The sequence below is a fragment of the Solanum stenotomum genome, chromosome 3, assembly GCF_019186545.1.
Source record: "Solanum stenotomum isolate F172 chromosome 3, ASM1918654v1, whole genome shotgun sequence".
Taxonomy (NCBI): domain Eukaryota; kingdom Viridiplantae; phylum Streptophyta; class Magnoliopsida; order Solanales; family Solanaceae; genus Solanum; species Solanum stenotomum.
The window spans coordinates 20,325,756-20,343,041 of NC_064284.1; the positions used below are offsets into that span (position 1 = coordinate 20,325,756).

Sequence of the window (17,286 nt, forward strand, 5' to 3'; positions counted from 1 at the left end):
TGAGAGAAATAGAAAAAGGAGGAGAGAAGGGGTTGAACCTGAACAACGTACCTCTACTCCCCTATCTATTGAGAACAGTGAAACTGAATCTGAGGATGCTGCCAAGTATGTGGCAAAAAGGAAAAGAGAAGCTGAGGAAGAAAGAGTTAAATCCAAGGGAAATCAAAAAGGGGGAAAAAAATCACATGCAAAAAGGGTGAAGGTTACAAAGCAGACACCTCTTGTTAAAGAAAAAAGGCAGTTGAAAGAACAACCCATAAAGGGACCTGTTCCCAGGGTTAGAGACCAAATAAAAGAAAAAGAATTGACCAGAGAGGAGCGGATAGAGAAAATTGAGCAACAAAGAGTATTGAATGGTAGAGTCTTTGATCCTGATATTCTGACAAAATTTGGGATGGCCAATCTGGTTGATGCTGTCATCATTCAAGGATGGAATCATCTTTTTGAACCACCAGTTCCATACTTGCACGAACCTGAAGTGCGTGAATTCTTCTACAAGATGGAACTACTAGAAGGGGGGTGGAATCAAAACCGTTGTCAAGAATGTGGAGATTCATCTTGATGAAGAGACTCTATGAATCATTCTTGGAGTGCATGTGGTAGGAATTCGAACTATTGAGGGCTGTAAACCAACTGGTGATTTCTCAAAGCTTGCTACCAAACGAGGAGATGCCAAGTGTGTAGGGCTCCCTAAAAAGCTTCTTAAAGGGGAGTATCAGTTGATGTTCAAGTTCATTAACAAAGTAATGGTTCCCAGGACTGAAAAGAGAACAGTTGCTTCTGCTGCCGATCTTTTCCTCATGGAAAAGATGGATGAGCTTGAGGAAATCAACCTCCTTGCTATTATGCTGGGACATATGCATCGAGTAATGCCATGGAAGAATGCCAAGCACGGCATTCCTTATGGGTATTTGCTAAACTTTATCTTTAATCATTTTGAAGTTCCAGTTGGAAAAAGGGTACCTGGTACCACCAAGCAAATGTTCACTATGTCTACTCTACTAGAATGTGAGTGCGTTGAGGGATAGGCTAGGGGCATATATCAAGTGGCGGATGTACTGGAGCAGCATGCTACTCTTAAGAGGGAGGTGACTGATCTCACCACGATTCTGAGCGACAAGGATATTGAAATCACAAGGCTCAAGTCTGAATTGCAGAAAGCTGTTTCCAGGGGACCTGGTTCCGGTGAGGGTCATGACCAGGTGCTCAAATAGTTGAGGGATGAAAACACAGTGCTGTTGGAGACAAATGCCTCTCTCAATGAGGAAATTAAGTCCCTAACCAGGCAACTGATACAGACCCATGAAAGTGCAAACGAGCGCATAATGATGTTGATGCGCACTTTTAATCCCTCCCATCCTTCATCCTAAATGTATCTTGTCTCTCTAGTTTTTTTTTTGTTCCACCTTATTATCTTAAACTCTTGTGGCTTAGTGTTGTTTTGACTGCCTACAATGGTCAGTATTTGTGATCTAATGCTACTTATGTCTCTGCCTTGCTCATGTGTGGTTTGATTATCTCTTCTTGCTGTCATACGCATGTTTTGTGTGGCCCTGGCCTTGAATTTTTGCATGCATCGCATTTTAACTTAAATACGTTTACTGCTCTACCTTTTCAATGATGTCAAAAGGGGGAAACTACTTTTGTTTGCATCTTGTTAAGGGGAACTGATTAATGGGGAATCGATTAAGGGGGAACAACTGATTAAGGGGGAACACCAGTGATTGAAATTGAATGAATGATTGTTCACTCATGAGGAGTTAATGAAGATTGTTTGTCATCATCAAAAAGGGGGAAATTGATAAAGACTTATGTTCCTAGATGTTTTGATGATCTCCTCACAAGTGTAGGGACCTGGTCCTCTGCAGAGTATAAATACTCGTCCAGTGTCAAAGTGCTGAACAACTGTAAAGTTGTCTGCGTCAGAAAGTTGGTGAAGCTGCAGAGTACTTCACCAATCAGAAGCAACGAGGTTATTTGTACATTGGATAATGATTCCTTATGGTATTTATCAAACAACAAACAACATCATTCATCACTCATTCAAAGAGAGATACTTTCAAGCTTCAAAACAGCAAAGGACCTGATAGAAGTGCTTCTATTTGCTTTTAGTACCAGCTGCATTTGTCTGCTTGTAATAATGCTTATATTGTAGGATTGATTTCACTTGTGAAAGAAACGTTTCAAACTTATGTGAATCATTGTAAGAACTAGGTTAAGGATAACTTAGTTTTTTACTCTAAAGTCTATACTAATCGGTTATGATTAGTGTAGTGGGCAGAGTTGTATCTGCTCTGGCTCAACTAAGTAATAAGAGGTACTGCTTAGAGTTGGGATTAGTAGGTTAATCTCAGTTTGTAAACTGACTTTTACTTTTGCTTGAGAAGATTAGTGAAAACAGTTTTAAAAGTCTTGGCAGGCCAGGTCGTGGTTTTACTCCCTTGAGCAAGGAGGTTTCCATGTAAAGTTGATTGTCAATCTTTACTTTTAGCATTTGTTCTTTACTGTTTATTATTGTAATTGTGTTGAGGACCTGGTCCATCTACATAGATGGGCGCATACATTCCAACACTTTCAGAATGGAGAAGTTGATAGGGTAGTTTGGTAATTGAAACGACCCCAAAAATGTCCGAAAATGTGCTTCGAAAACACCTAAAATTGTAATTTCCATATATCTCAAAATCCGTGCATCATTTAGGAAATTCGACTTCATATTCTTATTCAGGGGGTCAAATTGAGTGGGAAATGAGTCTAACCCGAATTTTAGAACAACCATATCAAAATTCGAAAATCGCAAAAAATGCGATTTTGAGGGTCAACTTTAAAGGGGCATATCTCTCAGCACACAAGGAACTGGAAGGAGCTCAAACTATCAAAATTAAAGCTCTGTGAGTTAGCTTTCCAACTCAATTTGTTTCACCTCATTCCGAGTTAGGATGAAGGAGTTATGACCATTTTCGTAAAACCTGTCCGGCAGAAAATGCAAAATCCAGTAGCCGAAAACACTGTTCACCCGCCTCAATTTTTTTCTAAGTGTTGGGACGTTTTTATAAAAAGGGGGCATATCCATACTTAGTCATTTAACTTCAAAACATCCAAAAACTCTCTCTAAACCCTCTCCAAAAATTCCACCAAGATCATCAACCAAATTCAAGGATCCCAAGCTTTAATTCCGGATTCAAGATTCAATCTCAAGCAATTCTCCATTCCAATCTTCATCAAGAATTCTCCAAAGTTGAGGTATGTGGGTTGATTGTGGAAACCTTCCTTTCCACAAGTCCAACCATTTATCCTCTATTTTACTTCAAGTTTATGGGTCCTTATGATCATTTATGAACTCTTGAATTATGGAATTATTACTACACATCCTATTATGGTCTATTTTTGTATATTATCATGAAATGGAATGATTATATGATGTTTATGGTTTTCATGCCTCCATGATCAAATTATGAAGGTTGTTATATATGTATATATATATGTATGTTGTTGGTGGGCTGTTTTATATGGATTTTGAAATTGGTTGGACTTAGTACTCTTGAAACACATGATTTTATTTACATGAACAAGTAGCCCACCATATGTTTGATAAAATGCCATTTATAGAATTCTTATGAAATGGAAGGTCCAATGTACGTCCTATGAGTCGGATGATTATATAAGTATTGAAATGATGATGAAATGGATACATGTATATGATTTTCTCTATATAGTGTGTGAGTCGACCAAGCCTAGCTCGGGGGGTTGTAGGCCCGGGTAACCGTATCAAGGGGTTGGTACCTTGGTTGCCTAGTACGGGGGGTAGTAGGCCCGTATAACCGTATCGAGGGGTTTGTACCTTGGTTGCCTAGTACGGGGGGTAGTAGGCCCGTATAACCATATCGAGGGGTTTGTACCTTGGTCCCTAGCTCGGGGGGTGGTAGGCCCGGGTAACCACATTGAGGGGTTTGTACCTCTTTCGCCTCTCCAAGGGGGTGGTAGGCCTTGGAAATACTATATTGATGGTCACTCACTACACATATACTATGCCCTACTAAATATGATTTTTATATAAGCATCATTATACATATCATCTCATTAATATGCTATCTATCGGGTACGATTATGCATTTTGCCTATGATGTCCATCCCTTGTTGCATTGCATTGCATCCCATATACTTAGTACATTCAAACGTACTAACGCATACTCTATGCCTACATGATGTCACCATGTAGGGACCGGAGCACCGCTTGACCCTCGTCCTCCGCGTGGCTAATACGATTTTCTATCAAGGTTATTGGTGAGTCCTCCATTCCGGGGACGTTGCTTATGATCTTTTGCTATGTATAAGACTTTTCCTTTTAGTTATGTTTTGTCTATGAGGGTGAGCCCAGTTGTTTGTCTTGGCCCCCGCTAAAGTACCTATGTTTAGAGGTGGTGTTGGACAAGTTGTGTATTATGTTTGAGCTTGATTCATCTATGGTATTTATGTATCATTTCTTCTTTTTTTTTTTTTGCTCCCTTAGTCCCGATTTCCCCCTTGATTATGCTTATCGCTTATGGTCATTTTAATTGCTTCCGCGACCAATGATGTGTAAGATACGCTATGAGGCTTGTTTGGGGTTCCTTCGGGTTCCCCATTCGCCGGTCACGTCTAGGCCCTAGGCTTGGATCGTGACAGTAATATTTTAATGGAGCTGCTGGGATAAATCTTTTAACTTACTTGAAACAGTCTATAAGAAAGTGGTGGGATACCGGTGGTAATGTTAGAGTCAAAGTGGTCTTTCAAGTGGTACGTATGATTATTTTGTGGGTCTTGTGGAAAAGAAGGAATAATATACTTCACAGAGGGATTTATTCATCAGAGAAGAGTATTGGAGATGCTAATGATATCATTAGGAAGTTTATCATGTGTAGATTCAAGATAAAATGGAACATATCAATGGTCAGACATGGTTGTTTCCTTAGAAGGATATATACCATCATATAGCTTCAGAATTGTGCGATAGTCTCCTCCCCCTGATAGTTGGTTTAAGTGTAACACCGATGGTGCTTCCAGAGGAAACCTAGGACCTAGCTCTGCTGCTTTTAGTATTAGAGACTCTTGGGGCATTTGGTGGTTGCGAAAGGGATTAAAATACAAAATACAACAACTTTGGTTGCTGAAGCCAGAGCCATTAGAGAATGTCTGGAGTACTGTAAAGTTCATAGAATTTTCAATGTTATCATAGAATCAGTTTCTATAGCAATGGTACAAATCCTGGAGGGCACATGGAAAGCCCCTTGGAGTGTGGTGCTGGAGGTTGATTATATCAAGAAATTGAGAAGAACTATATCAGCAAGAGTACAACACTCCCTGCTGGAAGGAAATACTCTTACTGATTTTTTCGCTAACCTAGTTTTTGTTCTTGCAGGTGACTACGTTTTTAATCGAAGGCAAAAATATATTAAATCTAGGTAAGCAGGGCATTCCTCATCTAAGAAGGCAAGTATTAGATTGTAGTTAGCTATACAATTCCACCAGACCACATAAAGCAAAAGAGACCAATATCAACAACAAAATGCATTAACACTGGTTATGTCTAGAGTAAGTATAAAAGTCAGAAGAATTTCTCAAAGATTTGGGTATACACACCTGGTGAGAGCATTTGAGGTGTATTTCTATACCAAATCGGGGCTTTGATGCTTCTAGTGGGTATCTCGACTAACCAGAGGCGGAGTTAGGTGGGGGTTCATGGGTTCGGACGAACCCACTAGCTTTTTTGTAGATCCTATATTTGTTTTAGAAAATAAAATAAATATATGTATATTAACATGTGGTCCCCCAAACAAAATTGATTTAGAACCCCCAACCTCTTAACTTAAGCTCCTGCTCTGCGACTAATTCAAGTTCTTGTCCAGTAGATCCTTTCCAGAGATCAAGCAAAGTGTAGCACACATGGACAATACTTTCAACTCAATTTTTTAGATTTGATGGTGGTATTAATCTCTTGAGAGATTCAATCCATTAATCTTTAGAAAAGGGGAAGAAATTAAGGTTCTTAAAAGATATAAAGGAATTCGTATCTTGGAGGGGAAGATCGAGCTTGTACCTGGATCTTTGACCTCCATGGATGCAGTCATCAAGCTTGGGAAGCACTCAGGTCCTCGGTTGTGTGAAAAATAATTAAATCTTTCCGGCGAAGACTTTCGACAACGCTTCCACTTCTCTCTGTGATAATGTCTTCCGCATCGGGTATGTGCCTTTAACATTCTCTATGTAAGATTATTGTGTTCAAGATCCTGAAAGTATTTTAATCTTACATGCGGCATCAGAGCCTGGAATGTTTGAACGAATAATCTTACATATATATGAAAATATTTATCATGTAACACAATGGAATTCTGATACGATAATGTCAACGAATTAGTGCCTCAAGCCTTTGTGCGTATAGAAAGGTTTTGTTTAAGACATGTGTGATCTTAGCCCTTAAGTAAATAAATAAATAATAACTAATTTATTATTGTAAATTTGGTCAAAACATATATAAAGTCATGTGCATGAGTGCACCATTCTTCTGTCGAATTTCCCACAAATTATTTCTTCTTGTTTTTGAACAATTTGTGCACGTATTTTGCATATCCGCATACATTTAAGATTTCCAACTTTATAAGTCTGCAGAATATTGTGATCTCTGATGAGATGTTGCGTAAGAATGTATGAATTTGTATACCGTATGATAATTTTTCTATGACGTAACTATTATGTTTTGTTTCAAACCGTTTAATAAATTAAAGTGGTCGTTATACTAAGCAATAAATAATATGTGTGTACTTTTGTGCAAAATAGTTTGTTAGTCACCAAAGTGGCCAAACCAGATAAATTAACGTCTACACATATAATATTTATGATCACTTGATGCATGTATTATGTTTCTATAGTTTGTTAGTCATCAAAGTGGCCGAACTAAAATGTTTAAAATTATTCACATGCACAAAATTTTATGAGATTATGTATGCATTTGTATTCATATAACTTGTTAGTCACCAAAGTGGCCAAACTAGTATGGTTAAGAAAAATATGCATTCATAAAACTGTCATTTATCTATGAAGGTTGATTAAATGCCTATATATTGAAAAATAAATAGATAAATTGACTTTCACTATTGCTAGAACTTAAGAATTTACCCAAAGGTGAATCAATCATTCTACGAATAGTGAAAATTATGAGGTAAATTAATCTTTTTAGTCAAACATATATTGTTTATCCAAAGATGTCGTATATGTTTGATTAAAAATATTCAATTACCTATTAAAGATAAAATGCATTTAAATTATGATTATGTGTCGTAGTATCTACCCAAAGGAGAATTACGATATATTTTTATCGCTTTACTGAATTCACATTATTTTCTGATTTGTGAGTATGTATATCTATTTGTATTTATTCCTCTTCATTCGCATGTTTCGTCTATTACTGTGTTCAATGGATTGAACTTCTCTAAATGACATGAACAAGTACAGTTCCACTTAGGTGTAATGAATCTTGACTTGGCTCTGCTGAATGACAAACCTACTGCCATTACTGATAAGAGTAGTGAGGATGAGAAGTAGTGGATTATGGAGTGTACGCTCTTAAAGTGTACGTTAATGAGGTTGAAAGACAATTAGATAGAAAAGTGAAAATCATTTGGTCAGATAGAGGTGGTGAATATTATGGAAAGTATAACAAATCAGGACAATGTCCAGGTCCATTTGCAAAATTCCTTGAAGAACATGGCATATGTGCACAATATACTATGCCGGGAGCACCTCAACAAAATGGTGTTGCAGAAAGGTGTAATCGAACACTTATGAATATGGTTAGGAGTACGATGAGTAATTCCTCATTACCCAAATCATTGTGGATGTATGCTCTTAAAATCACTGTATATTTATTAAACAAGATTCCTAGTAAAGCAGTTCCAAAGACCCCTTTTGAACTGTGGACGAGAAGGAAGCCTAGTTTAAGACACCTGCATGTTTGGGGTTGTCAAGCAGAAGCTAGAGTTTATAATCCACATGAAAAGAAATTAGATCCTCGAACGGTAAATGGTTACTTTATTGGTTATCCAGAGAAATCTAAAGGGTATAGATTTTACTGTCCAAATCATAGTTCGAGAATTATTGAAACCGGTAATGAAAAATTCATTGAGAATAGTGAAGTTTGTGGGAGTGTTGAACGACAAAGTGTGGAAATTAATGAGGTAAGGGTAAACATTTCATTGCCCATAAATGTACCTACTTCCATACCAATAAAAAATGTTGTTCCTCTTCTTGAAGAACACTTTAACAATGTTGAACAATATTTGGGTGAAACACTTCAAGAAGGAACTAACTCACAAATATCTGTCGCAAATGAACCACAAACAGTGCCATTAAGAAAATCTCAAAGAGAAAGAAAATCAGTCATTTCAGATGATTATGTCATTTATTTGCAAGAGTCAGATTTTGACATTGGAATTAATAAAGATCCGGTTTCATTTTCACAGGCCATAGATGAAGAGTTAAAATCCATGGAATACAACAAAGTCTAGGATCTTGTTCAATTACTAGAAAGTTCTAAAAGAATCGGGTGTAGATGGGTCTTCAAGACCAAACGCAATTCTAATGGTAATATTGAACGATATAAAACCAGACTTGTTGCCAAGGGATACACTAAAAAAAGAGGCATTGATTATAAAGAGATCTTTTCACCGGTCTCAAAGAAAGACTCATTAAGAATTGTGTTGGCTTTGGTAGCTCATTATGATTTAGAGTTACATCAAATGGATGTGAAAACTGCCTTTCTTAATGGAGATCTCGAGGAGGATGTTTATATGGACCAACCAGAGGGTTTCGAAATTAAAGAAAAAGATCAAATGATGTGTAAACTAAAGAAGTCAATATATGGACTCAAACAAGCCTCACGACAATGGTACATAAAGTTTAATGATACCATAATATCTTTTGGATTTAAAGAGATTATCGTTGATCGGTGTATATACCAAAAGATCAGTGGGAGTATGTTTATATTTTTAGTCCTATATGTTGATGACATTTTACTTGCTGCTAATGATTTAGACATATTGCGTGAGACGAAAGACTTTCTCTCTATGAACTTTGAAATGAAAGATATCGGTGAGACATCCCATGTGATAGGGATAGAAATATTCCGTGATAGATCACAAGAATTATTGGTACTGTCTCAAAAGGCTATATCGAAAGTGTTCTTGAGAGATTTAACATGAACAATTGTTCAGCAAGAATAGTTCATATTCAAAAAAGGGACAAATTAAATCTCATGCAATGCCCAAAGAATGATGTAGAACGAAAAGAAATGGAAACAATTCCTTACTCTTCTATTGTTGGAAGTTTGATGTATGTTCAAACTTGCACAAGACCGGATATTAGTTTTGCGGTCGGAATGCTAGAAAGATATCAAAGTAACCCTGGAATTGATCACTGGAAAGCTGCAAAGAAAGTCTTAAGGTACCTGAAAGGAACGAAGGATTACATGCTCATGTATAGGAGATTCAATCACTTAGAAGTTACTGGATACTCGGATTCAAATTTTGCTGGATGCGTTGACACTAGAAAGTCCACATTTGGTTACTTGAAGGAGTAATATCGTGGAAGAGTGCTAAGCAATCTGTCATTGCTACATTCACAATGAAAGCAAAATTTGTGGCATGTTATGAAGCCACAATTCATGCATTATGGCTGCGAAACTTCATTTTAGGGCTTGGGGTTGTCGACACCATTACCAAGCCGCTGAAAATTTATTGTGATAATACTGCAACAATATTCTTTTCCAAGAATGAGAAGTACTACAAAGGTGCCAAACATATGGAATTAAAGTACTCTACCGTCAAGAAAGGAGTTCAGAAACAAAGAGTGTTACTTGAGAATGTTAGAACTGATCTCTTGATTGCAGATCCGTTAACAAAAGGCTTACAACCAAAGACATTTAAAGAACATGTTCAAATAATGTGTCTTGGTTGTAGTTATGATTGATGCATTTATGATGTTTTTACACTCTGAGCTCAAATTATGTGTTTCTGATATACATTAGTGAATTTCTTGTTTCTCATAATGGTGTACACATTATTGTTTTGAGATATTACAAGATAAGTCTCTATGAGACATTATTGTGGACCATAATGTTATATGTTTTATAGCTTATGAACCTAGTATGATGAGTTGCTAATGTTAGTATATGGAAGGAAGTATGTAGCTTAAAATTTATGTACAACTGTCATAACTTGCATTAGTAGTTTGTTATATTGTGGTATGCATGATGGACATTATAGAAGAGATTTATTACATGCGCCACTAATGTTTATGAAATATTAAGGTTATATGGTCATTGGGCCAAGTGGGAGAATGTAAGAATTTTTATTAATTATTTCTTACTTAAGGCCCAAATTTACTTATAACCCAAGTAATACTATAAATAATATTTAATAATAATTCTTACAGAAGAGACATGGAATATGATTTTAGAAAGTTTTGTTTTGGGCCATTTTGGGGATCTATTCTTTTTAGGATAAATTACATATACAGACACCTTTTTGTTCTATAATTTTCATTATTCCCTACTAGTTTTAAAATTTTCCAAAATCTCTTATTTTACTCCCAAACCCCCAGACGCCAGATACATAAATCCTAACTCCTAAAATCAACGTTTATCCCTTCCTTATTTCACTCCACAAATTTCTCTCTACTTTTAGTCACACCAACAACAATTTCTTCTTTTTCTCCGATCTATCGATACCTTCAACAATTTTAAAAATAAAATATATTATTTTCTTTTCTTTTCTTTTTTCTTCATCATCGTCTTCTTTTTCTCATCTTTTTTCTAATAAAGTTTAGGCTTATCATAACCTCATGTATGTATGTCTGTTTTTTTACGTGGATGCAAAGATGCCTAGAATTGGAAGACTTTCATTTCAGCCCTTTCATTCAATTATATGTAGGTGTCATAAAATATATTAATGTATGATTCACATTTTTTCTTGATCAAAACAAGTAATTTACATATCTCAATTGTTACACTTTTTATATGTACAATATACATAATAATAGCCTGATACATTTATACAAATATGTGATACACACGCTCGATAGTCAAAACTTATCTGATCCATCTCAATTGTTAATTCATTTATAACATGTATCATATACAATATATTATGATGAAACATTTTTATACAAATCACATCCATATATAAAATAATGACCACATCATAATCCATAGATGCAAAATTACAATACACGAGCGTTGTTTACCACTAATATATCATGACTTATATATTCACCTCAACGATGTATTTGATCTCCAATCTTTTCCTCAACTCATCGATCTCTAATTCAGTTGCAATGGCTGATTTGAGATTCACGAACCAATATTTTGACCAACAACAATCCCATAACTTTTGTCGACAAGTTTAATTCAAAAATTGAGAATTTGTTTGGAAGAATGAAAAAAAAGAATTTTGGGATCTAAAAACACATTACATATACATCAAACTAGTAATGTATTACGACTTATATATCAATACAAATTTAAAAATTAAAAACAGAGGGTATACATAGCAAATCCAAACAACTTGAATCAAAATTGAAAGGATTTTCGATGAACTTGAAGATTCAAAAGGAAATCGTTTGTCCAACAACAATTCCATCACTTTTGTATCCTTCATAACTCACCTTGCTAACCCAAAATTCCGATTAAAGTTTTCTAATCAAATCTGAAAGGTTTCTTACTGAACAGGGAGAACAATTTGAAATTTTGAATTTGAGAGTAAGAAAAAACATTAGAGTAATTTATGGGATTTAATTAGATTTTCAGATTTTATTTCCTTTTTAGCGCAACAGAAAGATTCTTCTTGTATTAGAATAAATGTATCCGGATGGTGAATTAATGTATCCGAATTGTGACTTATGTATCCGGAAGGTACAAATTTTAAGGAATTATTGTAATTAGAAAAAGAGTAGGGATCATGTAAGTTATACTTTTTTTTATGCCTTAAATTTTGCTTCTTCGTATTTGTGGGCTTTGGCCTTTACTCACTTTATTCTCTTATATATATTATGGTCTGTTTGGCCATCTTTGCTAAAAAAAAAGAGAAGAAGTTGTTTATGCATCATATTTTTTTGAAAAATTGTATATAATAGCAAACTATTAATTCAAATTAAATGCTATAAACATAGTTTGATTTAATTGTACCCCATAACAAACTGTTGTTATTTCTCCTCTCTCCTGGTGAATCTCGCTCGCCACTCTCGTTCTCGCTGGCAGTCTCCCTTGTCTCTCTCGCTTTTATACAAACACAAATGTATAAAATGTGTTTGTGTTTGTATAAAGCGAGAGAAAATTGTATATATACATATATTTTCGTTCCCTCTCTCCCCTCTCCCAGATCTTGCTCGCCACTCTCCCAGATGTCGCTCGCTACTCTCACTCTCCTCCTCACTTTATACAAACATAAATGTATACATTGCGTTTCTGTTTGTATAAAGCGAGAGAAAATTGTATATACAAATACAAATACATATATTTTTGTTCTATACACTTATGATTATACAAATACGGTCTTTCCCTGCCCAGTTTTCCTTTGTCTTTTTCTCTTTCTCGTTTTATACAAACACATATTATACAATTGATCTTTTGTATATGTATACCGAAACAAAAACAAAAACAGATTATACAACTTCTTTCTTTTGTATATGTATAGCGAAATATACATATTAATGTTTGTTATGGAGCGCAATTATGCAAACTATAGCTCAGGGGCGGCTGGTAAGCTTTGAAAAAAAGACTTTGGCCTTAGGCCCCCAAATTTAGGGGGCCCCATTTTTTGGTTTCTTAAGTAGGATTAAACTAAAGAAAAAAAATAGAACTAAGACTTTAAATTCAAACGAAATTAATGAGATGATTTGATATGACTATTACTTTTTACCTTTTCAATGTGTACTTTTTTAATTGTACAAGTTATCTTTTTTTTTTTTAACCTAATTTATTTTTATATATTCTATCCTTCTCTCTTCCTCTCTTCTATTTCTTCTCTCTTTTTCTTTTCTAATCTTACATCTCTCTTAATCAAAACTTAAGAATTTACTTGTTCTATTGATAATTTCAATTTTCAAAAAATATAGTTTATGTTTTAGATTTGAACAATTTGAAGTATATGAAAATATCTTTGGTTTTCTATTTAGTGGGGAAAAATTGAGATCATTAGATGATGAGAATTCAAAAAAATATTGTCTTAATTTTGAATGTTCCTTAAAACATAATACTTACTGGGATATTGATGGTTTAGACTTATTTTCTGAATTAAAAGTGTTAAGGAAAATCATACAAGTAGAAGGCAATACTCTAATTGAGATACTTAATCAAATAAAAATACTTGATTCTTTTCCAAATACTTACATTGCTTATAGAATAATGTTAACAATTCCTGCAACAGTCGCTTTAGCAGAAATAAGTTTTTCAAAATTAAAAATAATAAAATATAATTTAAGATCAACAATGTCTCAAAAAATATTAAGTGGTTTGGCTATATTATTGATTGAAAAAGAATTATTAGAAGAGATTGACTACACAAAAATTATAAATAACTTTGCATCTCAAAAAGTTAGAAAAATAGATTTGAAATAAAACATATATAATTTTTAAATTTTTTTTAATGCCTCTAGTTTGATTTTGGCCTTAGGCCACCAACGGGTTTGAGCCGCCCCTGCTATAGCTATAACATACAAATATGATTTTTATGTTTGCTATATGTGAAAGTTGCTTCTTTTTTTTTACTCCCTTTATTTCAATTTATTTGTTCTATTTTTCTCTTTAGTCCCTTTTTTTTAAAAAAAAATTATTTCTTTAGACAATTTTTTTTAAGTTGAAGACCAAAGAATGAAAGAACATTTTTCGTCAAACGTAATTTTTACTGTCTTAAACTTTATACAAAATCAAAATGAAAAAGTACTAATGTTTCATGAATTTCTTCACCAATTGTCCCTCTCAAGTTTGATAACGACTTATATAATGAAGGGTCATTACGTTTGAAGAAATTAGTTATTCTGATATTATTTTTTAGTGAATATTTGGTTTATTGAAAAAATCGTATCATAAAGATATTTTTATCATTTAAAATATTTTATTTCAAAATAAGTTATATTATGATTATTATTTTACCCAAATAAGAATAACTTATCCTAATAGTATAACCGACAAATATTTCCAATAATAGAAGTAGTGAAGAGGCAAAAAAGAGCATATCTTACCGGTTCCATAAAATCTTGAATAAAGTTTAGTTTGTTCTCTCATATCCTATAAATTCTCATTATCCACCCATTAATTACAAGTAATTAATAAAAACCACAAAACTAAAACGCACTAATCCCATTATCCCACGATCAATCATCAGCACAAACAAAAATAACAACTCCCCTGTTTCTCTCTCTACACACATTCCCACGTTCCTTCCCCCCCATTAAACCCCCTCTTATTACTTGAACATAAGTCTCTAATTTTGAGTTGAAATTTGAAGAAACAAAAAAAAGAAACAGAGTTGTTATTGTTACAGAAGAGAGATATGAGAGGAGGAGATATAGAAAGCAGAGGAGAAAAAAACAGGGGAAGCAATCATGCTTCTTCGCATGCTGTGGAAGACACAGATACGCCGTGGCTTTCTTGGTTGATTCCTTTGTTTGTGGTGGCTAATGTTGTTATGTTTGTTATTGTCATGTATTTCAACAATTGTTCCAAACATGATCAGGGTTGTGTAGCTAGGTTTCTTGGAAGGTTTTCTTTTCAGCCGTTGAGGGAAAATCCTCTGTTTGGACCTTCTTCTTCAACGTAAGTTTGAATTTTTTAGATACCCCATGTTGTAATTTTGGATATTTATGTGTTCTTGAGTCGTTTATTGGGTTAAAGGTTGAGTCTTTATGGTTGATGCTTGTTTGTGTTAAAGAAATTTTAAGTATAGGAGATACAATTTGTTATGTAATTAGTAGCTGTATTTGGTTTGCTTATAGGATTTCCTTTTCAGTTACTGTTTCTTGTTTAATTGTCAAAAAGTGTCGGTTGAGAGCGCGGTAAAAGAAATATAGTATAATTTTTAATTTGGATTACTTCTTAGACCTTTGTGTTCTTGTTCAAGCTTTCCAGTAGCTGCTGTGAGATTTGTATTTTTTTTTTCGTTTGCTGTTTGAGGTGACTAGTAAGCAGATTTCTACTGTTTTACGCTAGTTTCCTCTACATCCTTTTCAACTTTTGTTTGTCTGTTTGATTGCTACGATTAGTTATATAGAAGTCAGTTATACATTTATCCCAAACTAGTCAGCAATAAGCATATGGGATTCTATATTCATTATCATCGTTTAACTGTTTTGGTGACTGTGCCAACCTATCCCTATGGTTTGCACATAAAAGATTTAGAGATTTTACTGACATATTGTAAACTGCAGTTCTGTTTATCTTCACCGGAGAAAGCTATAAGTGGCACTGAGGATAGAAACTTGTAGTCTTGTACAGTTCTTGAATAGATTTATTGTGGGGACCTTGCTCCAATTTGTGTGTCTCTTGGTGGGAGTTACTACTTGAAAGTGTCTTATCTGAATGCCTGTCCTACTCTTGTATATGGACCTGTTATTTGTATGCCTCAAGTTGGTGCATGCAAAGACTTCTTCCCAACTAAATACGGCAAACTTTTACTAGGCATCAATGTTGTCTATCTATTTAAGGTTTAATAACTGTCCACACATATGGTAGTTTTGGTTTGGAAGTGATTGTTTTTTCTTTTTTTGGCTTATGAAATATCAAATATACAAAGTTTATAAGTACTCTACCCTCAATATAATGGCCTATATTAGGATGGTTAAATGTCTTTGGTAAATTATGCATTTTGTTATTGCTGAAGGTTGGAGAGGCTGGGGGGACTTGAATGGAAGAAAGTGGTCCATCAACATCAAGGATGGAGGCTTATCACGTGTATCTGGTTACACGCTGGTGTTATACATCTGATTGCGAATATGTTGAGTCTTATAATTATTGGCATACGTCTTGAACAGCAATGTGGCTTTGGTATGTTATGTGTAATGGTCTTTCTAGTTTTGGTCTTGAAATGCAATTATGTACTCAGTTAAAAGTCATCTTTTGTTTTGCAGTGCGCATTGGAATTATATACTTATTGTCTGGCATTGGTGGGAGCATACTATCTTCCTTGTTTATCCAGAGGAACATCTCTGTTGGTGCTTCAGGGGCACTCTTTGGCCTACTTGGAGCTATGCTTTCAGAGCTTATTACGAATTGGTCAATTTACACTAACAAGGTGATAATGCCACTCAATGGATTCCAAAACAATTGTTACAGTGTCCAATTTTCCATTCTCAATTGAAAGAAAGGTTCAGATAGTGTTACCGTTAGAAACTATAGGACAGGGTCAGAACAATGCACTATATATGTATACTTATCATCATTTTGATATTTGCCATAGGTTTGTGCACTCTTGACACTTTTGGTGATAGTTGCCATCAATCTAGCAGTTGGAATCTTGCCTCATGTGGATAATTTTGCTCACATTGGTGGATTCTTGACTGGATTTCTCCTTGGCTTTGTTCTGCTTCCACGACCTCAACTAGGGTGGATGCAACGTCGGAATCTTCCAGCTGGTGTTCGTGTGAACTCTAAATACAAGGCTTACCAATACGGGCTGGGGCTTGTTTCTCTTGTTCTGCTTGTAGCAGGGTTAGTATAAGACACAACTTTGGCTCTAAAAGTAATAGTATGAGTTCATACATAACTAAGTATATATACGTATTTTTCATTTTTATTTTTTCATCTGAAAGAAAATCGCTATGCACCCTGACCAGATTATCCATTTGTGCTTAAAATTGCAGGTTTACCATCGGACTGGTGTTGCTGTTCCGAGGGGTTAATGGATATGATCATTGCCATTGGTGTCACTACCTCAGCTGTGTTCCAACCTCTAAATGGAAGTGTGGTGGAAATTAACTAGAGATGCTTGCACAATTTGGCCTGTAAAGCAGTAGTTAAATCATTTGTTTCTTTTAGCATGTTTTCTTCTTTGTAGGTTTTACCACTAGATATCTAGATTTAGATCGCGTTTATTCATTTACTGTTTTCCCCTTACGAAACAAATGATTCTTAGTAGATAATTCCTGTTGGTGATTTTGCCTTGGCTTTTCAACATATTTGCCTTGTTTGTTGCTGAGATGAAAAAAGGGGAATGAGCAGAACAAAGACAAAAGAAATACTAATTAAGGCACAGAACTTAAAATCAA

At 34.8% G+C, this 17,286-nt stretch overlaps 1 protein-coding gene across 1 annotated transcript; it reads left to right on the plus strand.

Moving 5' to 3' along the window:
- The first annotated feature begins 14,431 nt into the window (after nt 1-14,431).
- LOC125858359 (RHOMBOID-like protein 2) lies at nt 14,432-17,176 on the plus strand. The gene is made up of 5 exons (XM_049538116.1): nt 14,432-14,839; nt 15,903-16,066; nt 16,150-16,313; nt 16,479-16,729; nt 16,882-17,176. The coding sequence occupies exons 1-5, from the start codon at nt 14,577-14,579 to the stop codon at nt 16,994-16,996; spliced, it is 957 nt and encodes a 318-aa protein (XP_049394073.1). The 5' UTR covers nt 14,432-14,576; the 3' UTR covers nt 16,997-17,176.
- Nucleotides 17,177-17,286: the final 110 nt, after the last annotated feature.

What these genes read in the sequence shown, in the direction of transcription:
- LOC125858359 (XM_049538116.1), top strand. Translation starts at nt 14,577, where the DNA reads ATGAGAGGAGGAGATATAGAAAGCAGAGGAGAAAAAAACAGGGGAAGC. An exon ending in GGTCAATTTACACTAACAAG is followed by an intron (nt 16,314 to 16,478) that starts GTGATAATGCCA and finishes TATTTGCCATAG; the next exon opens with GTTTGTGCACTCTTGACACT. An exon ending in CTTGTTCTGCTTGTAGCAGG is followed by an intron (nt 16,730 to 16,881) that starts GTTAGTATAAGA and finishes TTAAAATTGCAG; the next exon opens with GTTTACCATCGGACTGGTGT.